The sequence below is a fragment of the Pholcus phalangioides genome, unplaced genomic scaffold, assembly GCF_987345545.1.
Source record: "Pholcus phalangioides strain wild (caught in Gottingen) unplaced genomic scaffold, Ppha-v1.0 ptg000005l_1, whole genome shotgun sequence".
NCBI classification, from domain to species: Eukaryota; Metazoa; Arthropoda; class Arachnida; order Araneae; family Pholcidae; genus Pholcus; species Pholcus phalangioides.
The window spans coordinates 2,881,764-2,901,830 of record NW_028301598.1 but is presented as its reverse complement, the minus strand read 5'-3'; the positions used below and the strand labels follow the sequence as shown (position 1 = coordinate 2,901,830).

The window sequence follows — 20,067 nt, the reverse complement described above, 5'->3', positions numbered from 1 at the left end:
ACTTAGGTCATGATTGAAAAAAATTCACCAAAAATATAGTGTTATCCTACTCATAATCCAGTATGCTCAAAAACTCCAGTATGCTCAAAAGAGGGACAGCAGTTTTTCAATTCCAATCAGTTGGTTATTTCCAGCATGTCAGAAAAAACAAGGTTAAGCGAGGTTACTGATTGAGAAATTTATATTTTTCAATGATTAAATTGGAATAACTTTGTTCACACGACTTCGTCAGAAAGTTGAGATGCATATATTATTTTTATTCCTTGAAAGAACATGATTTTTCAAAAAATAGAAACAGATTATTTGTACAGTAACACCTTGGTTTTGGTTGACTTCGGTTATCTTTGGTTTTGGTTTTCATAAATTTTTTGTCTCGTTTTCTTTGGTTGCCCCACATTTCGTCAGCGTGCCCAAGTGATCTCTCTGCTAATTTTCGTCTCCTGCACAATGTGGCATTGTTTCTCATTGTGTGAGCATCACCCCGTACGTCTAGCCAAACAATTTCATGGGGCCGAAGAAAGTTTCCAGAGCCAGCAGCCCTTCGATGAAGAAGGCCAGGAACATGATAGAGTTGAAGAAGGAATTCATTGAGAAATATGAGCACGTCATTAAGATTGCTGAAATCGGCCCCATGTACAATAAGTCACCATCTATGACAAGTTCTGGACCTCTCTTGGGGCAACTTTCTTGTGAGACATGGGTCTGTTGACTCTAAAGCTGGTCCTAGTGACAAAAGACCAAAAGGGAAGTGACCCCAGATAATACCTTGATATCTAAGGTCCTAAGGAGGGGGATTCCCCTTCCAAATGATAATATCTGCACCTCTCACTCCTTCTTCTCCTCGCAGTCTTTCATGCGCAAAGAAGTCTTCAGAAGGGTATAAAAATGTTTCTTCACATTAGTCTTTTATATTTATTTTATACCAATTTCTTATTGTTTTTAGTATTAAACATAATATTCATTCTCTATAAAATATGTTTTTGGTATTATTTTGGAGTGTCTAGAATGAATTCATTGGATTTACATTGATTCATAAGGAAATAATTGCCTCGGCTTTCGTCGGTTTAGGATTTCACAGATTGTTTTCGGATGGATCATCAACGAAAATGGTGGTATCACTAATATGAGACATCAAAACATAGTTACAAAAACGTTTCCATTGTGATCACATCAAAAAATATATTAAAAAAATACACTAATATGCATAATTCCTTGTTCATATACAGTGAAACTTCAATATAACGATACTCTGCATACCAAAAAAAAATATTGCTGTAGGGCATGGGTCTCCAACTGGAGTTTTGCAGAACCCTGGGATTCTGTGACAGCTTTTTTGGGGGCTCCGCATAATCAAACACCATGGAACCCTTAAAAATCCTTTAATACGGAAAGCTTTCAAAGAGGAAAACTTTCTTGTCACTAATACTTGCAAAGCTGTTCTTTATTCTGAATTTTAACAAGATACCATATATACTTGTATATAAGCCGACCCCCCCCCCCCACTTCAGGACCACCAAAACCACAATAAATTGAAAACCTGTGTATAAGCTGACCCCAAAAAAATCCTTGCATTTCAGAGAAAAAAATTCTTATATTTTCATGCAAAATGAATAGCTTACGGAAATTTGCAATAGAAAGTGATTCAAACTTTTTAATCCGTTTCTTCTGAATCTCCAAGCTCATAGTATTCCATCAGATCATCATAGAGGGTACAACATTTTCGTTTTTATCTTCATCTGGGCTTTTATCGCTATTGTCACTTTCAAAGAGGATATCTTCAGTTCCGTCCATCGCATTGCTGATGCAACACTTTTTGAAGGATCAGCGTAAACAGAATTCCACGCCTCATGTACCCATTGGCACACTAGGCCAATATCAAGTTTCTTCAAGGCACCACTTTTTTTGTAGTTTCTTTATCATCAGAACTCATCCATTCGATCCACAAATTCCTCAAATAGTCTTTGAGAGGCTTGTTGATGCTGACATCTAAAGGCTGTACAATCAACGTTAGCCGCCACCACCAACCAATGATGTTTTCGATTTCTTTGCCTCGGCTTTGACATTATTGGTTCTGTGGGGATTGAACATATCCCATACCAATAATGCGGGTTTCTCGAACACTGCTACAAAAATTACTAATTGCTGCTGTCATATTTTCTCATCAAAAACTGACCCGAGTATAAGCCGACCCCCCCCCCCTCCCCCACTTGGGGAACGAATTTTTCCACAAAAAAACTTGGCTTACACACGAGAATATACGGTAAGTGTCGTGACCACATATGGATGACTGAACAGCTTAGAAAAAGTAAAGTAAAAGTGGTTTTTTTTAATTTTTTCATCCCCTAGAAATGAAGATTCTTAAATTGCAAATTCACGTGTATTTAATGGGACACCCAGGCCATCATAACTCATGAGTCCCACCCGGGCACAGCATTGTGAACTCATTCGCATAAGGACTTTCATGATAAGATCTGGTGCAATGGCAATAGATATGTACATTAAGCAATGGTGCCTAAGCCCTCCTTCATTTTGTCCTGGAGCTATGAGGCTGTTGAGACGGCAACAGAGACATTTTTTTAGATAAATATTCAAAAATGTGTTTGAGCTTCCACAGAACAGCCTCATTATCATCAAGGGTGCCATGAAAAAGCCTTATAACTATCACTGGTTCCGCGAGAAGTTGTTGGAAAACCCTGTGTTGAGGGATTATCTTTCTATCGAGAGGTTGCATTATCATCAGTCGCCACCAAATTCATGCTCTTGTTGGCATCTCTTCTGAATTGGCATTGTTAGTACCAACATAAAATGCATTTACAGTATAAATAGTCATTTGCAGCGAAAAATTCTATGTCTATTAGTTGATGAATAAAATTCAGTTAGTTGTTTCACCCTGTAAAGTTATTTCCCGCACAACACTCTTGTATACTACACGGAAAGTAGCTTCCCTGCAACTTCATTAACACTTTCAAAAGGTAGATTATGCAAAATACCAATTTTATTGAACACCCCTCAGAATAACAAACACTGGCGAGGAATTAAAAAATATATTGAAGGTGATTTCGAGTGAAATATAAAAAATATTATTGTAGCGGTTTCGCTAAAAATCCTAAGAAATTATTGTTATAGATTGATTTATCGTAGTAAAGGATATCATTGTATAGAGAGAAGTTTAACATTGGACTATAAAAAATTGGAAACAAGATTTGAAAAATATCATTTTAGAGGGATTTTTCGTTGTAATGAGTATCGTTGTAGTAAGGTTTCACTTCACTTTTAATGTCACATGTCTGTGGGAAAATATTCCTTGCAAAATGAAATTCAATATATCCTGATTTGAAAAAGATAAAACATTCTCATATTCAACTGATCGATTTTCTACATCACTTTCTTGTTCTTAGTCCATCGATCAAGATTAATCGTACTTGGTATAGTTCTAGACCAAATCTAATCTGATGTGGCATCTCCCTAGTCCTTCCTTTGTGTAGCCACATCCAATAAATAAGTCTTTCATGAACTCACCTGAAATATTATTCCATTCAATGTTCTCTTCCACTATGCAATCATGGCATATATAATGCACTATGTCTGTGTTCCCTAATTTTGTGAATTCTTGTTCATCTCGAAGCCATTCATTCCATAAGTTTTTCGTTTCTGTTTTGAAGGATTTGTTCCAGTACTTATCTGCAATGGCCATACCATGCTAAAAACACTGGTTCTCGTCCGATCACCGAAGTTAAGCAGCATCGGCACGGTTAGTACTTGGGAAGGTGACCACCTGGGAACACAGTGTGCTGTTGGCATCACTTTTTCTTTCCAGTGTGGCCAAACCTCTCAGGGTAAAGTGTTTATATCCCCCCATGGGGGGGGGACAGAGCCTGAGCCATGTCTGGCTCTACAGTACTCATCCGCTGGTTGCAATGGAACGTTTGAATGCTGATGTAAAAAAAAATAAAATTATAGCATTTCTCTAAAGACTTTCTCTTCTTTCTTATCGTTTTCATCCACAAAACCTGTATCTGGACATGGTATAGATTCTGGAATTCACATTAATTTAATGGAATGTTTTCTGTGTTTTCAGCTCAAGTCTTGCAGTATATTAGAAGCTTGGAGCAAAGGATTCAGGATCTGGAGGATGAGAAACAGAGTATTAGAGATGGGGTGAGTCTTTTGTCGAATTTTATTCAACTTATTGACCCATTGCACATTTCATTTTTAAACGGGAGATTAATTTTAATCTTTCTTTCAGACTCGGTCAGCGATTTCTTTCTTTCCAGCGTAATATTTCATTTGCTTAACAGTAGAAATATCAAATTTTCTTTATGCAGTCAATGTTCATTATAATGACCCCGATCATTCTCCACAGAAAACAGACATTATACTCAAAGGTTATATCAAATATTTTATAAGTGTTGTAGCGAAAGTTTAGAAAAAATTAACGTCTTAAAAGAATTCTGTATTTGGACAAATTTTTCATTTTGTCTAAATTAAAAATTTTATTATTTATTTTGTTTTAATGTAAGCAGTTGCAGTGAAAATGCATCAGGTATAAAATAATAAAAAAAATTGCAATAGTTAATTGCTTGTACACACTTATGTGTCAAAATCTCCTTTATTAAACGTCAAGCATGTGCAGGAATTTCATTGCCAACTATTCACTGTCAGAAAATTCAACAATTCACTGCTGGGAAAATTCACACACAAAATGACATAATGAATGAGTGAGCAAGTGATGAAGTTAGTCAGAGAGTTGGTGAGTGAGTGAGTTACTCATGCAGTCATTCACTCACTCTGTCGTCAACAATTCACTTGGTCACTCATATGGTCACTGACTAGCTCAAGCTCAATCACTCATCCACTTGGTCATTCAACCACTCACTTACCCATGCAATTGCTCACTCAGTTGGTAACTCACCCCAAAGCAGAATGTTTTGGATTGTTCTGCAGCAAGCCCTCTGCTGACTGGAAGTGTTCTTTGGTGAAAGTTCCCATATTAGTGCAGGGCTCCCACTCGTCCTACTTTTCCTACTTTTTGGTAAAATGTCCTACTTTTGTCCTACTTTCTCGGTTTTGTCCTACTTTCTAGTTTTTGTCCTACTTTTCCTACTTTTTTACCAAATCCTATCGACAAAATTTGTGTAATTGATTTTAATTGAGCAGGAAACTATTTATATACAGTCAGCCCCCCGTATTCATGGGGATTACGTTCCGGGAGTGACCGCGAATACGGAAATCTGCGAATAACAGAAACCATAGGTTTTTTTTATTGTATATCTTGTTTATTGAACACTATGAGAAAGAGCAGGGTGACGCAGAGGTAGAAGGGAAAGTAAAAGAGGGTGCAGCGGTTGTTGGCGATGTTTTCTGAAAGAATGTTGTGATTTTTATGTTTGCCGTGTCTTCTTCTTCATATCATCAAATATGTTGGAGTATGTTGACAAGGCTTCCTCTACCAATTTTTCTACATGTGAAGAACGTAAAATAGAGGGATCTATGTTATGAAAATAGTCTATTGCTGATTTGAGCTTGCGATTCCCTTCCTCTATGTTACTTGTGATGAACTTCTACTTCTTTATCTCAATCTTCTTCATCTGGTGCTGCTTCAGTTTCAGGACCAGTCAATTGCATTAACTCTTCCTCGGTCAACCCAATATTAAAAGAACTTTGAGTTATTTTATAATAGCATGTATTCACTATCAAGTTACTGTACTACCTGACTTCTGGAACGAAAAACCGTTTAAACCAATCGAGGAAAAGTGTTTTCATAATCCATTGTTCGTCCAAAATACTGGGAGCTTTGGCTTATCCTGCCCTTTAATGCTCGCGGATTCGAAGATTTGAAAATGATGGTGGGCTTTATCATGTACCCATTCGCATTTGCGCAAAACAACATAGTAAGTCTATCTCTACTTGCCTTAAAATCAAGAGCTCGCTTTTTTTCTCTTGCTTAACTTCTTCGCTGCATTTTCTTCCAAAATAGTGTAGTTTCGTCAGCGTTAAACACCTGCTGTTGTGCATAACCTCTCTCTTCAATAATTTTCTACAAAGTCTTTGGAAATTTTCTAGCTGCCTCCTGATTGGTAGAGGCTTGATCGCCAGTGCTTTTTACATTGCGCAATCCGAATTGTCTCTTAAACCGATGAAACAACTTTTACTTGCATAAAATTCTGATGAAATAGACGTTTCACCAGCCCATTCCTTATGGAAAAATAAAATGTTTCCCCTTTTCTGTTATAATATTACAATCAATTGGAATACATTTTTGTGTCAGTCTTGTACCCAAAAAAAGAACATTCTCTGTACGTAAAACACATGGATCTCATAGGCGCTGTAAAGTTTTGACTGCCACGGGTGCAGCTACGGCTATGAATTTCAGATTCCTTTTTCCTGATATATCTCACCGTAGATTCGTTTATTCCGTAATGGAGGACCACAGCAGGTATTGACTTCGCCAAGCATAGTCAATATATCCAATTTTTCTTGTCAAGTTTTCACTTTTATTTACCTCTTCAAAGCATTATCAATAGCATTTAGAAGAATGAGCCATCCTAAACAAACACAACTCAAATTTTGTAAACAAAACACGTGAACAACGATTGCTGAGTGTTGTCAAAAAAATTTTCCAATAAAGAAAAAAAAAAACCGCGAATACGGGGGGCCGACTGTATTGCCAAATACTACTAATGTTGGAGAATGCAATTAATGATTCTGCCAAAGCAGAAATTGTATCATTTTTAAGGTAATTTGGAGGAGGGGGGAGGGGAGTGTATGTGGACCATTTGATTGATTAATTTTTCATTTGATTAGTTTGAGGGTTCAACAACTATAGTAGTCATTAAAAACTTCTGTCTGGATGGAAAAATGATTTTGTATTTATTACTTCATGGTCTTGGACAGTAACTTTCATCATTCAAAATTATGGTGCAAATAGGTGAAGCAACAGTTTGCATTTCAAAGCAGTTGGATACATAGGCGTATTCTAGGTTTGGTGATTCTGATGCTATCCTATAGCATTCAGTTGTCTTCTGTATTTTTAAGGCATGAAGAGACATAAACAATATTTACAATGCTCAGCAAAGAGCTAGAAATGGAAGTGCTTCATTTGTCAAAAATGATTACACTGGCATTGAACAGTAAAATGTGAACAAAGCAGTAAAATTGAAAAATGATGAACAATGCAGTAAAACTATCTGGTTCACCTTGCCTTATTTACGTCGGATCTTGTAATTTACACATTTTGCATTGTGCTTTTGAAAGTAGTCTCGAAGGTGCATCATTCTTAAAAAACCTATGTCTTCGAAATTTGCTGTGCCTTGTCGAAGAGAGTTGATAAGCTCTTCACTTTGGAAGACTCCAAAAAAGAATATAATATATATGAGGAGAGACAGCAAAGAATTATCTGTGGTTGCTAGTGCACTGTTTTGGCCAAAAATTGGTTTTGTAACCAAGCCATTTGTCATTTTGTTTTGGCTTGACTGAAATAGTGCTAGGGAAAAAAAGTTAATTCAAAATTAATTTTTTTTTTTGCAAAAAAAAAATTTTTTTTAGGTATTTTTTTCCATTATGCTATGATTATGTTGTCTAAGGGGGTTACCCTTCCCCATCCTACTTTTTAGTCCTGCGTTTTCCTACTTTTTCTCATTTTTTGAGTGGGAGTCCTGTTAGTGTTTTCTACCCTTTTCTTAAAATTTTTCCAGATTGTTCTGCAGCAGCATTGATTGTTTGGTGACGTACATCATAGGTTTCGGCCTATTCTGCTTTGGGGCCAATCACCAACAGAATTACTTGCTTGCTTATTCACTCATCCAATTATCATAATTAAATGATCACTTATGTGGTCATTTGCCCAATCCACTTAATCACTATTACTTATATAATCACTTGATTATATAGCCACTCATTCAGTTATTCATAGTATCACTTGCTCAGTCACTTATACGGTCATTCACCTGCTCACTTAGTCGACCATTCATATAATCTCACACACTCATTAACTCTTTTTGGCTAGCTCATTCGCCAACTTACATGGTCACTCACTCGCTCACATAATAATTCACTTGCTGAATCACTCTGTCTCTCACTCACTGGTGACGAATTGTTTAGCTATGAATTTTCCCAGCTCTGAATTTTCCTATTAGGGAGAATTGAGTGGTAATGAATTGTTGGCAGTGAATTTTCCGTGAATCAAGATCAAATATGATTTTAGCAAACGAAGAACACAGATTTTGTTCACTTCTTTGCAAAAAGAATCATAACACAGCTGATTTCGGACGTTACATTGGATCTAATGGTCTTGTGTTATTGGAGGAAAAATAACATGGATGGATAGTATGAAACATTGGGGAAGGGGTGCTGCATATGTGGGGTGACCATTAACCCTTTGGCTTATCAAATAGTCTTAATTATGCCTTTCTGTATGCATAAGAAAAAATTCCTTTTTTTTCCCCATTGAATTGTGAATCATTAGAAAGCAATCTAGTAGTAGGCTATTGCAGCCTACTCAATCTCTTTCTGATGATAGATGATATTTATAGGCAAGAGCAATTTAAGGGTTGGGGATGGGGGCTTCACTGCATGTATCAGATTCTCTCCAATGAGGTTATAGGTGCCATCACACTTATTTAAAAAGTGTAATTTTTTTGATGAAACATAAAGCTATTAATGTTTGCTAGGACTAGCAATGCCGTCAGATTCAATTTCTTCTTTTGCAGATTTGAAAATCTTGATGAATGTAAAATATTATAAATGTGAATAATATCTCTCAGTGTTCTGATTTTTTTTTTTCTTCATTTCCATCCAGGCAAAGAATGACAAGACCCATAGCATGTTTGCAAAACACAACATGTGGCCGTCACCACCTCATATGAGAGAAAACAGAAATTTGCAGGTAAACAAACCTGATTCACACTATTTGAGTAGTGGAACTTCAATTTGTGAATGTAATGTATTAGTTTTATTTTGGCTCATTTGAGAGGGAACGTGATTTTTCTTTTCATTTCCAGGGAAGCAGCGAAGTTCCGAAACCTGAAGCTGTCGTCCATGCCATGAAGGTATGTTATGCTCGATAGTTAAGTTCATATGCCATTTCATAGCTGCCAAGTTTACCTGATTTTCTGGATATCTATGGAACTTCTACTCCATCTCCCGGAAGATTCTTTTATCTCCGGAATTTTGTCTGGGATTTAAGAATTTTCTACATTTAGGAAAGAATAAAATTATTGTAATTATTAATAGAGTGATTCACAAAGAATAATTTACCTGGGAAAAAAGTCTGTTGCCCATGTCCCCCCTTCCCAAAATGATGGGACATTCTTAAAGTGAATTGTAATTCAGATTGTGCTAAATCACGAAGAAGTGTTTTATTTCAGCAAAGAAAAACATAAAATTCATCAAACAGTGAGCCTCAATTTGGCTTTTTGACATTTGAATCAGCGAGATAGACTTTATAACATCATGCATGATGACCATAAGTCCCTTTAAATCAAGGGTGCTCAACTTTTATGAGAGTGCTGGCCACTTCATTGGTTTGGAAAGGTGTTGCAGACCACTTGAGTTATCTGGAAATGTGCTCCGAGCAATTAGTGATCTGTAAATATGCTTTGGGTCACTTAAATGGTCTATAAAGTTGCTACTTGTCACTGAAGTGATCTGGAAGCATACCATAGGACACTCCAATAATGGACTCTGCCATGAAGCTGTGCTGGAAGGAATCTCAGCAATGGGATAAGTCCATTAGCAGAGTTCTGGCGTTCATTCAGACACTCCAGTAATCTGCAAATGTACCACAAACCACTTCAACGAACTAGAGTTGTGTCATGCGTCACTCAAGTGATTTGAAAATGTGCTTTGGCTCACTTGAGAGATCTGGTTATGTGCCATTGACAGCTGAAATGATCTGCAAATATACCGTGAGCCACTGAAGTTATCCGGAGAAGTGCTATGGGCCACTTACCATAAGTGATCTGATAGTCTTTTGCATGGGCTACTTGAGTGGTTTGGCTTTTTTTTTTTATCCACATCAGATGACTCTGAGAGTCACGTTTGCCTTCAGGCCATGGGCTGAGCATGTATTCATTAAATCTTTCCTGTATTTTGGGCCTGATGGGAATTTTTTGTGTGCAATAAGTACTACAATCTTGATTTGAGTGTAGTAATGTCTGGGAATTTAACTTGCTGTTCTGCGTCGGTTGGGTAGTGTTACATTTTTCTGAAGGGGAAAAAAAATCCCTTTTATACTTGTTTGTGTATGATTTTTCTTCAAGGTTGACAGCTGTGCCATTCTGATGATACAGAAATTAAGCATTTTGGAAGAGACCGCAGGGTCATCATTTCGAAAATAAGAAGTGTCTTTTATTTAGATAGTTTTTAGTTTGATAAAATTGTGAGCAATCTCATATACTCCAGCCTTGAAGAATACCCTTTCTTTCTTTCATTCATACCGAGCACAACTCAGGTCTATCACCATCTATGGGTGATTTACTACCTAGTGAGTTGTGCCGGAAGTGTAGCTGTGTGTGTACCTAACAGTCTGAGTGCGCATGTAGTGTTGTGTTTGATTTTTCAGTGCTGTCATCTGTATTTCAGAAGTGAAGTGAATGATGTGTTATGATTGAATTACATTTGTACTGTTTGTAGGTCTGTTACTCTCTGTGGCGAGACTTTTTAAAGGGGAGATCGGCTCGTATTCATGCCTTAAAGTTGGGAACCACAGAAAACCAACTTCAGCTGACCACCACTGTGATGACGGTGGGGTTCGAACCCGGGACCTCGCGACACAAGTCCATCACTATGACCACTAGACCACCACAGCAGCTGAAGAATACCCTGTACAGTCGTGTGGGAGTTGTGCTATTCTTTCATCCAGGATCCATTTTAGAATTCTGTTGGCAGCACAGTGGTGGTTGGCTGAAGTTGGTTTCAGGAGTTTTCTATCTTTGATACTCAAATTTTACATACATATACATGGTGTATAACATACCGCAAATTGATCAGTGATCCTAGTGGCATACTCCCAATTAGAAAAAGTGTACAAATAACATGTAGACCTCAGATATGTCATATATGTCATTCATATGGCAAGGGGTTGTATACAAATATAAGGCCACAAAATGCCCAAGAGGTGGTTGAGGAAAAGATGCCCATAATAACTATGGATGTCATATATTTCAAAAATACAGCAACCCAATTAAAAATGCAATTACAAACAAATGAAATATTATACAATGCCCATAAAGAATACTTATGTTTGGCTTATTCTAAGTATGAATAGCTTCTCGATTTACCCCAACATGTTTGTATTTCTTTTCAAACATGTCAATTGTGTTAGAATTTACCACCTCCGGGAGTAAGCTATTCCATTTATTAACAACTCTGTTAGAGAAAAATTTCCTGCGACACCATAACCTAGAATTGTCCCTTACCAATCGATACTGATGTCCCCCTGTAAAAGCAGTTGATTGATGGTGTATCAATAATTCATGGTCTATCCTATCCATCCTGTTGTAAATTTTGAACACTTCAATTGTATTTCTCTGACACCTGCATTCATCCAATGTAAATGTCTTCAAAAAATGAAGCCTGTCTTCATAACTCGAGCCCTATGTGCCAACAAGAACACCCGTAGCACTTCTCTGCATGCCTTCAACCATGTCTATGTTCCTTCTGTAGGTATGGTCTCCAAAACCTTACAGCATACTCTACTCCAATCCAGGACGAACTAAGCCTCAGAAGAGTGACTTTAAGAGAACACGAAGAGACTTTTAAAAAATGAAAGCAAGCATTCTGTTTGCTTTTTTTACCACCGCTAAAAAATGTTCACAAAACCTAAGCTGCTCATCAATGAGAATTCCCAAATCAGTGACCCTAGTTGCATAAAGTTAATACAGGGTATTACACACAGGTTGAATGTAGTTATACAGTAAAACCTTTCTTGTGCTGACACCAGTGAGACAAAAAAAATTGTCCATAAAACTGGGATAACCGTTAATCAGGGATATAAATGCATAATAATATTATATAGGGGAAATTATAATTTGGCTGTAAAAGAGGGATGACTGCATCTGAGGGGTGTCTGTTAAGAGGGGGTTTTACTGTATTAAAATTTTAAAAAATTAACTTTTTTTACGGACACCCCATGCTCAAAAACCAAGTTAAGAAGTTGTGTGGCCTCTGTCTTCCAAGGCAAAAAAGAAAATCCACAGTTCTAAGTGCAATATTCACTGAGATATTTGAATTCAAAAATTTAAGAAAAGTTTGGGGTAAAACATTATCCACATTCATGCAATGCTTTGATCACTGCTTATCCATGGCTCCCTAGAATATTCCAGAAAAGAACCAGTTCAAAATATTGAATGTGTCATGAGGCCAGATCACGACATATTTATTAATTTAAATAAAATTTTTTTAATAAATTTTTAAAATAATTTTTATTAAAATAAAAAGCATATATACTGAATTAAAAAACTGAAACATTAACATTGTGCCGCGTAAAACTTTTAATCAAATCTTAAGTATTTAAAAATGTGTTAAAGATCATTAATCTAACATAATTAAACATTTTAAACAGATATTCAAGATATTATGTCATGATCGCCATTTTCCCCATTGTAGTATTGGAACTTTTGCAGTCATATAAACACTCTAACCGAACAGTGACCCAGTCTATATTCCAATGAATATCTAACTGAAAGATGCAGTTATATAGACAGTTTTCTTTCCTTTTTTGCTTTTACTACTTGGCAATCATCTGTTGCTTACCACTTTTTCATGTACATGATTAAAGCTGGTGTGCTACGACTTGGTTTATACTGAATGGTGCCCAGACAAAAACTTAGGTGTCACTGTTCCATTCCATTCTCATGGCTCAATTAACTTATCAGGTTAGAGATTTTTTTTTTGTAAGGTAGAAGTATCTCTTAGTTACATTTTTTTTTTCTTTTCGTGGGTAGGATTCGCTTTCCCAGTTCCCTCAGTGCTCACGATTCTTGAGCCTTTTGAAAAAATGATAATATGCCATGAGGCTTAATCATGAATTATTTTAAATTAAAATTTAAAAAAAAAATCACATACACAATTAAATACTTCAAAGCACTGCACGCACAAAATAGACTTCCCAAAGGCTGGTCATCACCATCTTCCTTGTGGCCAATGGTCAGCCCAAATTGCCTTTTGAGCTATATTTTAATTATGATTTTAAAGGGGTCCCTTGCTCAAGAATCATGAACACCCCAGGGAACTAACTACCTGATACATGAACCCTACACACGAAAAGCCACAAAAAAAAAATTGAGTGTAACTAAGAGATACTTCTATGTTACAAAAAAAACTCTAATTTGATTGGTTAGCTGAACCATGGGAATGGAATGATATTTATACCTATGCTTTAATGTCTGAACGCCATTCAGTATAAACCAAGTTGTGGTGCACCAGTTTTAATCATGCACATGAAGAAGTGGTAAGCTACATATGATTGCCTAATAATGAAAGCAAAAAAAAGAAAAGAGTCTGTGTAACTGCAAAAGTTCAAATATTTCAATGGAGAAAATGGCAGTCATGACAAATAGGCACACATCAGTATTTTTAGCTTGCCATGACATCCCTAAGAGTTGCAATGCATACTTTGGAGAAACACCGCTTTATGGGTATATTGCTTTCTCGTCTATTGTAATTTATAAAGCACTAAAAGTCACAAGTGTTCAATGCAATGATTTTCTTCTCCGCAGGTTCTTCAGGTCCATGAGCAGATAGAAAAATCAGCTGAAAGTGATGTAGAATCTGAAGAAATGGCAGAGGGTGAAAAAGCTCTTGTCAGAGAAATGTGTAATGTGAGTACATTTACTTAGATCAGGGTTCGCACATCCTTACGAACTCCTTAAAAACTCCTAACTTTTCATTTCCCTCTGGAAGGGCCCTTATAACTCCTTACTTTTTGCAGCCACGCCTGAAAAAGTCTTTTTTTTCTCTGAAGGGATGATCTTTCTTAGAATAGGCCTTCCCCATGGTGATGAATAGCATTGCCTAGAAAAATAAGAGGAAGCTTCCCCGGAATATAAAGAGGAAGAAAGGAGGGGAAAAAAATGCTCTCTCCCCTTGTAATAGGAAATGTGAAAGCAGGGGATGGGATTGGAACATCCAATGGTTGTGCATACCTGCCAACCGTTACGATTTTGTCGTATTTAGTAAATTAATACCATTATACGCTTTTGCTTCTAAAAATATGATTTTTTACCGAATCGCTAGTTTTGACGTGTTTTCCTGCCTATGTCGCAAACTGGTCAGCGTTGGAAATCGATGGTCCGTACAACGACATCACTCCACTGAACCAGTAGCCGAAAATTCCCCCATGCCCAGTGGTGAGAAAGTTTTTACTTATGTGTTTTAATTCTCTCCTACTATTCCTATTTTATCCCTCCTTCCCATTTGCTTACAGCCAATATCTCACCATGAAAATTCCGAGAAACCGCAAAATGTCACTGCTTTCCGCAGTTTTTTTTATGTGTTTTATTCACATTACAACTCGCTACTGAAAAAGAAGAGAGGAAAAAAATTTCAGTTCCACTGGAGTAAGGGACGACGACAAGCGTATCTTTTCGCCGCCACGCCTTAAAGTGCTAAAAACTGAAGTCCAGTGGGGAAAGCGAATCTGTTTCGCGGATTGGTTGCCGTAAATAAAAAGGCAAAAAAAAAAGAGGAACAGGCTCTATCCACACACAAGAGATTCCATGAGAGAGACAATGGGTTTATCTCTCCTGGGATCCCGTAACGAGCGTTCATCCCTGAAGCCAGGTTTTCCTAGGAGTAGGCTTTTTGCGCCGCGTGAACCTAACTGGATCATTTCGTGTCGGCAGAAATGAGTTACATAATGACGTTATGCATTTGCGTTTTCCAAGCGTGGCGCATCGGCTCAGGACGGCTATATAGTATATGACCCTGGCGTCATCTGCTCTATCGGCTGCATGCTCCGGTTTAAAGGGAAGATCGCTGAAACGCGCGGCACACGACACTTAACTCCTCCAGAAGCAGTCTGCCAATCACGCCCGACGTAAAGCGCTGTCGTCAGGCGTATTGCGCTCTGTCGGAAAACAGTCGTACTGCTTTTCATATTGAGGAATAGACGGCGTGTCGCGCTGGGTGATTCACGTTGCGCGCGGCATAGAAAACCTGTTAGTAAAACCCGGCTTTTAAAAGTGACAGCCCGAGCCACGTCTGGTTTTACAGGAGGGGGGGGGGGGAGGACGAGCCGATCAGCCGCTATAGCTGAACCCACGTTTTTTAACCTTCAGAAAATAACTTTCGGGTATCTTTATGTTAGGGGTCATTTAAGTATTATGTCAGCATGGATGTGGGATTTTCGATTTGCTGACTTGATGACGTGGAGGGGGGGGGGATGATTCTTACGTCATCAACCACCCTTTATAAAAAATATGAAATATTCTTAATGGCGTCTTACTCGGTACGCGAAAAACGAGTAAAACTTTTCACTAGTTTGTGGGCACCTGAACTAACATTCTCCCTATTGAGTCCCCTACAGAGCCACTCTAGTGATCTTCAAATACTTAGCGGATCCAAATGCTCTGGAGCTGTGCCGCGCGTCATATAAGTGATCCGTGATTATGCCGCAGATCACTTAAGTAATCTGGGAATGTGCCGCGGATAACTTGAGTGATGTAGAACCGCACTGGTGGCAGGACCAATGCTCTAAAACTTTGTCACATGTCACTCAAGGGATCGCTTAAATGGTCTGGAATTCTGTGTGTGCCTAGAGTTGCTGCAAATATAAATAATTTTGTAAGAAAAATATTTGTCGGCTGTGGTTTTTATTTTGAATAATAGGAGGGGGAATGAATATCACTTTTAGAATTTTTAGAATTTATGTGATGCTGTCATGAGTTATATTTTTGACTAATACTTGAAGGTTTTAGAACACTTTGGTGACGATAGAAAGCATGTATGTGGATTGATTATTTTATGAATTCTTATGATGCTGGGTAACAAATCAAAACTTGTAATTTTTGAACCACTTCTACATCTATATTTTTGAGAAGAGGGAAAGTTTGTTTGCAAATTAAAAATAAATTTGCATATGTGCCCCGCCCCTTTTTTGCTGTAAAACTTGTAAGTTATAAAGTTTGCCATGACTCCTTAAAAACTGCTTGAAACTCCTTAAAAAGTCCTTAAAAACTCCTTACTTTTCATTTTGAAAATTTTGTATGAACCCTGTAGATTCATATTCACATTAAGGAATGGAGATTCTGATTTGGTTACTTTGTCTGATTTTTCTTCGAAGGTGTGAAAAAATTGTTTTTTTCATCTGTTTCCAGGTTGTTTGGCGTAAGTTAGAAGATGGTCCGCCGTAATGACGTTCGTTGAGTGTTTGATCGAGTGCATCTTATGAATGTAAATCGACAGTATTTTTATACAGCATTATTCAACCCACCTGATGTATTGTTGTTCGTGAATTTTTTTTGTTAGCTTGTTTGCTTACAAGTGAAATAAACAATCCGTCCATTATGTTAAAAGTTTTAGCTCGACTGAGAGAATATCACATGATGGAGAAATAACTCTCTGCTTTGTTGTGTACAAATTCTGCTCATTCCGATTTTTTAAGCTTGTTTTTTTTAATGTTATCATTGCAAGGTGTGTTATCTTTCAAATTGTAAATTTCGTTTTATATGCATATACTCTTGTTGTCCCGTATTGATAGAAGTTGTCTTCCATGTTCTCACCAGTGCCGAAAGATATAGCTATTTTTGATACATGTTTTTGTTCGATTTTATGTATTTACTGGTTATTGTTATGTACCCAAAAGTTAGGATTTAAATGGTGTCAATATATGTTCTAAGGATAGCTCTGGGATGTTCTCGCAATGTTATATTGCTTATGCTTTATACTTTCTCAGGGTTTAGCGGGATCATCCATATCCAAATGGGTTTCTAATCAATGACGTGAGTGTGAGAACGGTCTTCAGTATGACTTGAACAATTTCTCTTGTCTCAACCCTTTCAGACCCTGTTGCCACAAATGTGTAAAATGTGTAGGTTGTCTTTTCTCACTGTGGAATTATTATTACTTATTTTTTACGTCAAGGAGTTAAGTTCTGACTTGATAGATTATATCAGTTTTGAGTTGGAAATATGGTGAATAAATGAACTTTTGGGGAGGGCGACACTTAACCAGTCACCTGATGCTGTCGTAGCCATATGTAAAGACGGTGCTTGTGACGGCATATAATCTCATGCTAATTTTTGGTTTTTCTCACATGGATATGATGGAATAATTTATAATACAGCTGCTGCCACTTGCACCCTTCTATTTTATTATCCTGATAGCCCAAACTTCCAAAAAAAGGGGGGGGGGAAATGTGCGCATCTTCATAAAAAAGAACACTGCAGGTAGCACAAAAAGAAATTAATTGGCCAGGTGACTGGTTAATGTTGAATTTTTAAGCATTTTTTTAGATGGCTTCCCAAGAAAAAGTGCCTCTGGGAAGAAAAACGTGATTTCATAAAATTTAATAAAATTCTGAAAAATTATATGCGAAAATGAATATAACCCCCCCACCCCCCCCCATCATCTTGGCTGACAACATTTGAACAAAGTGAAATTTATGTTTTTAATGAATTTTTTGAGTATCAAAAATGCATAAAAACATTTCAAAAAATGAATACTTAGGTCTGAAAGTATTGAGGCATTTTCTCGACAAAACAATTTAGTAACATAATGTTCTGAATGCAAGTTATTTCAACTGATAATTTATTACTTAAGGCAGCACTGACAAACCTGTGATTATAGTAGGCTCCCAAAAGTTACAAATAATCTGAGGTGCCGGAATTTTTTTTAATTCCTTCATGATTTTTTTTCAATGAATTTTTGTATTTAACAAGAAAAATGTATATGTGAAGTTTAATTGAAAAATTTGGCTTTCTATTAATACTTAAAATGAATTCTCACTCATTGCATTTGTTACAACGGCACAGTCTGAAAGACTTGAATCTTGTTTCCGACTTGTTATGTGCATGCTTTTGTTTTGTTTCTTATGTCATGCAGTATTGATATATACAGTATTAGATTTTTTTTAATTTGTTAAATTGTTTTTGTTCCTGAATCTCTACCACCGTTGATTTCATTTCACCCCAGTTGATGAAAATATCTGGTGATTTTTGTTATTTCGTTATGAAATGACACCACTATTAACAAATGCTATCCTATTGCTGATCCAAATATTTCTCATGACCATTGTTATGCTGATCATGTAACCTCTCTCTCTCACATGTAAATTCGAGGATCGACATCATGGGAAACACAATATGTTGCATACCAGTTATAAAACGTTAGACCAGGGTTGGCCAGCAATTAGGTAAAGTTACTGTGTATTCAATTTTATTTTCTCATCATTATTTAAGCCATTATTTTCCAAAGCAGACCTGATTAACATTCATTACTTCTAGTGACGATAGTAATTAGATATGCTCTCATCACACTACCTTTTCATACACTAGTGTTGCTCTTAAAGTTTGTTATGTGTATTTTTACCCCCATTTCTTTCCAACATCTCATTGGGCAAGTTGCCTTTTTGTAGCTGAATGGATATTTTGTGTTCTGCTCACCGTGACAAAACTTTTTCGAAGCGGATGACAATCGACTATGCTATGCAGACACAAAGGGCAAAAAAATGTCTCATATGTGCCGTTGAACAAGAGAGTTCCTCACCCAGACAGTTTTTTACGTTGAAAACAGAGAAACAGTCATCTCTAAATTTCAGCATGGCAGGTTGGTGGCATTCCACGTTTAAAATCAAAATATTGATGTGCTATTCCAAGAAAATAACTCAAGTAATAAGAATAGTACACATGTATATTATTACAAGAGTACCAGGTAATGGTGCCTGTGTGCATCTTCCCACATCTATAGGTAGTCTGCCTGGTTCATTTGTAGCTAGTATATCTTATCCTGATACCATCACTGGCTTACTCATGATAGTTAATATTATCTACACAACTGGCTTTTGGCACACTTTTCATCCCAATAATAAAACTCCTTTCAAAGTCTATCAGTGCGTGAATCAATTCCTTAAGCATCTGTTGAACCCCGTGTGACCTCACCAGTTGCCAAATCAGGATAAAAATAATTGCAAAAAAATGTACAAAAATTTTTTTCTGTAAAATTCAAAACTGGATGTAATTGAATAGACTAATTCGCAAACAAAACAGTAATTTTTGATGCATTGCATCTTTATACACTAGCTGGGAATAAAAAAAAAAACAATATCAGTTTATAAAAAGTGAAAATTTTAATGACCAAATTGCCCATTTTTCACCATATTAATTTATGGTGGACCCAAATCTGAGTTTTTTGGGTAATTTTACTGGTGCGGCTCATATACAAAAGTGTTGTCCCTGGTGTGGCCCGCGACACTGCAGTTGACCATTATGTTCGCCCTTGAACAGTGAGAAGTTGTCCACCCTTTCCTTAGACCATTCCAAATAGTCACATTTCACTATTGATTCACTGCTACCAATGCTAATCAGTATGTGCCCTATCTTGTTAAGCATTTTGTATGGCATTAATGTGCTCTTGCCGTTGGTGAGATAACCCTCATTATGTGATTTCTTTATTTTTCCTCAACCGAAAAAACACACTGAAACAAAGATAACATAGGAGCATTATACTGTACAAAATTTTGTGGGTGAATGAGCTAAAATACAACACATATAAAAAGTTTTCTCACCCAATAGCAATGGCTGGATTTACTAGCAGCAGCGTATCAACATGGCTAAGAGGAAATTTTAAATGGACAAAGTCTTCTTGATCGGCAACTCATTTTGTTTTTTTATGACATCAATATCAGGAAAAAAATTTATGACCATGATTTTTGCATTCGTTAAAATTTTCCTATTCATTTTTTGTAAGAATCTCTTGTTACTTATATAATAAATGTGTCTATACCCATATCTCTGGAATTATAATTATTGTTACCATGGCTGAAGAAATTCGTGGGATTCATAAAGGCGTGAGGGGTTAAATGCATAAAAAATATCAACCTGATCTCTTGAGTAACAAATCAAATGCAAT

At 36.8% G+C, this 20,067-nt stretch overlaps 1 protein-coding gene and 1 pseudogene across 2 annotated transcripts in view; both read left to right on the top strand.

Annotated features, from left to right (window-relative positions):
* Positions 1–19,946, top strand: part of Ccdc85 (coiled-coil domain-containing protein 85) — a 34,000-nt gene extending 14,054 nt beyond the window's left edge. For both annotated transcript variants that reach the window (XM_089232112.1, XM_089232113.1), the window contains exons 5-9: positions 4,079–4,158; positions 8,798–8,884; positions 9,000–9,047; positions 13,719–13,820; positions 16,317–19,946. In XM_089232112.1, the coding sequence (XP_089088238.1) occupies positions 4,079–4,158; positions 8,798–8,884; positions 9,000–9,047; positions 13,719–13,820; positions 16,317–16,352 (353 nt within the window). In that variant the 3' untranslated portion in view covers positions 16,353–19,946. The remainder of the gene's footprint in view (positions 1–4,078; positions 4,159–8,797; positions 8,885–8,999; positions 9,048–13,718; positions 13,821–16,316) is intronic.
* LOC149085724 (5S ribosomal RNA) lies at positions 3,683–3,800 on the top strand (annotated as a pseudogene).
* Positions 19,947–20,067: the final 121 nt, after the last annotated feature.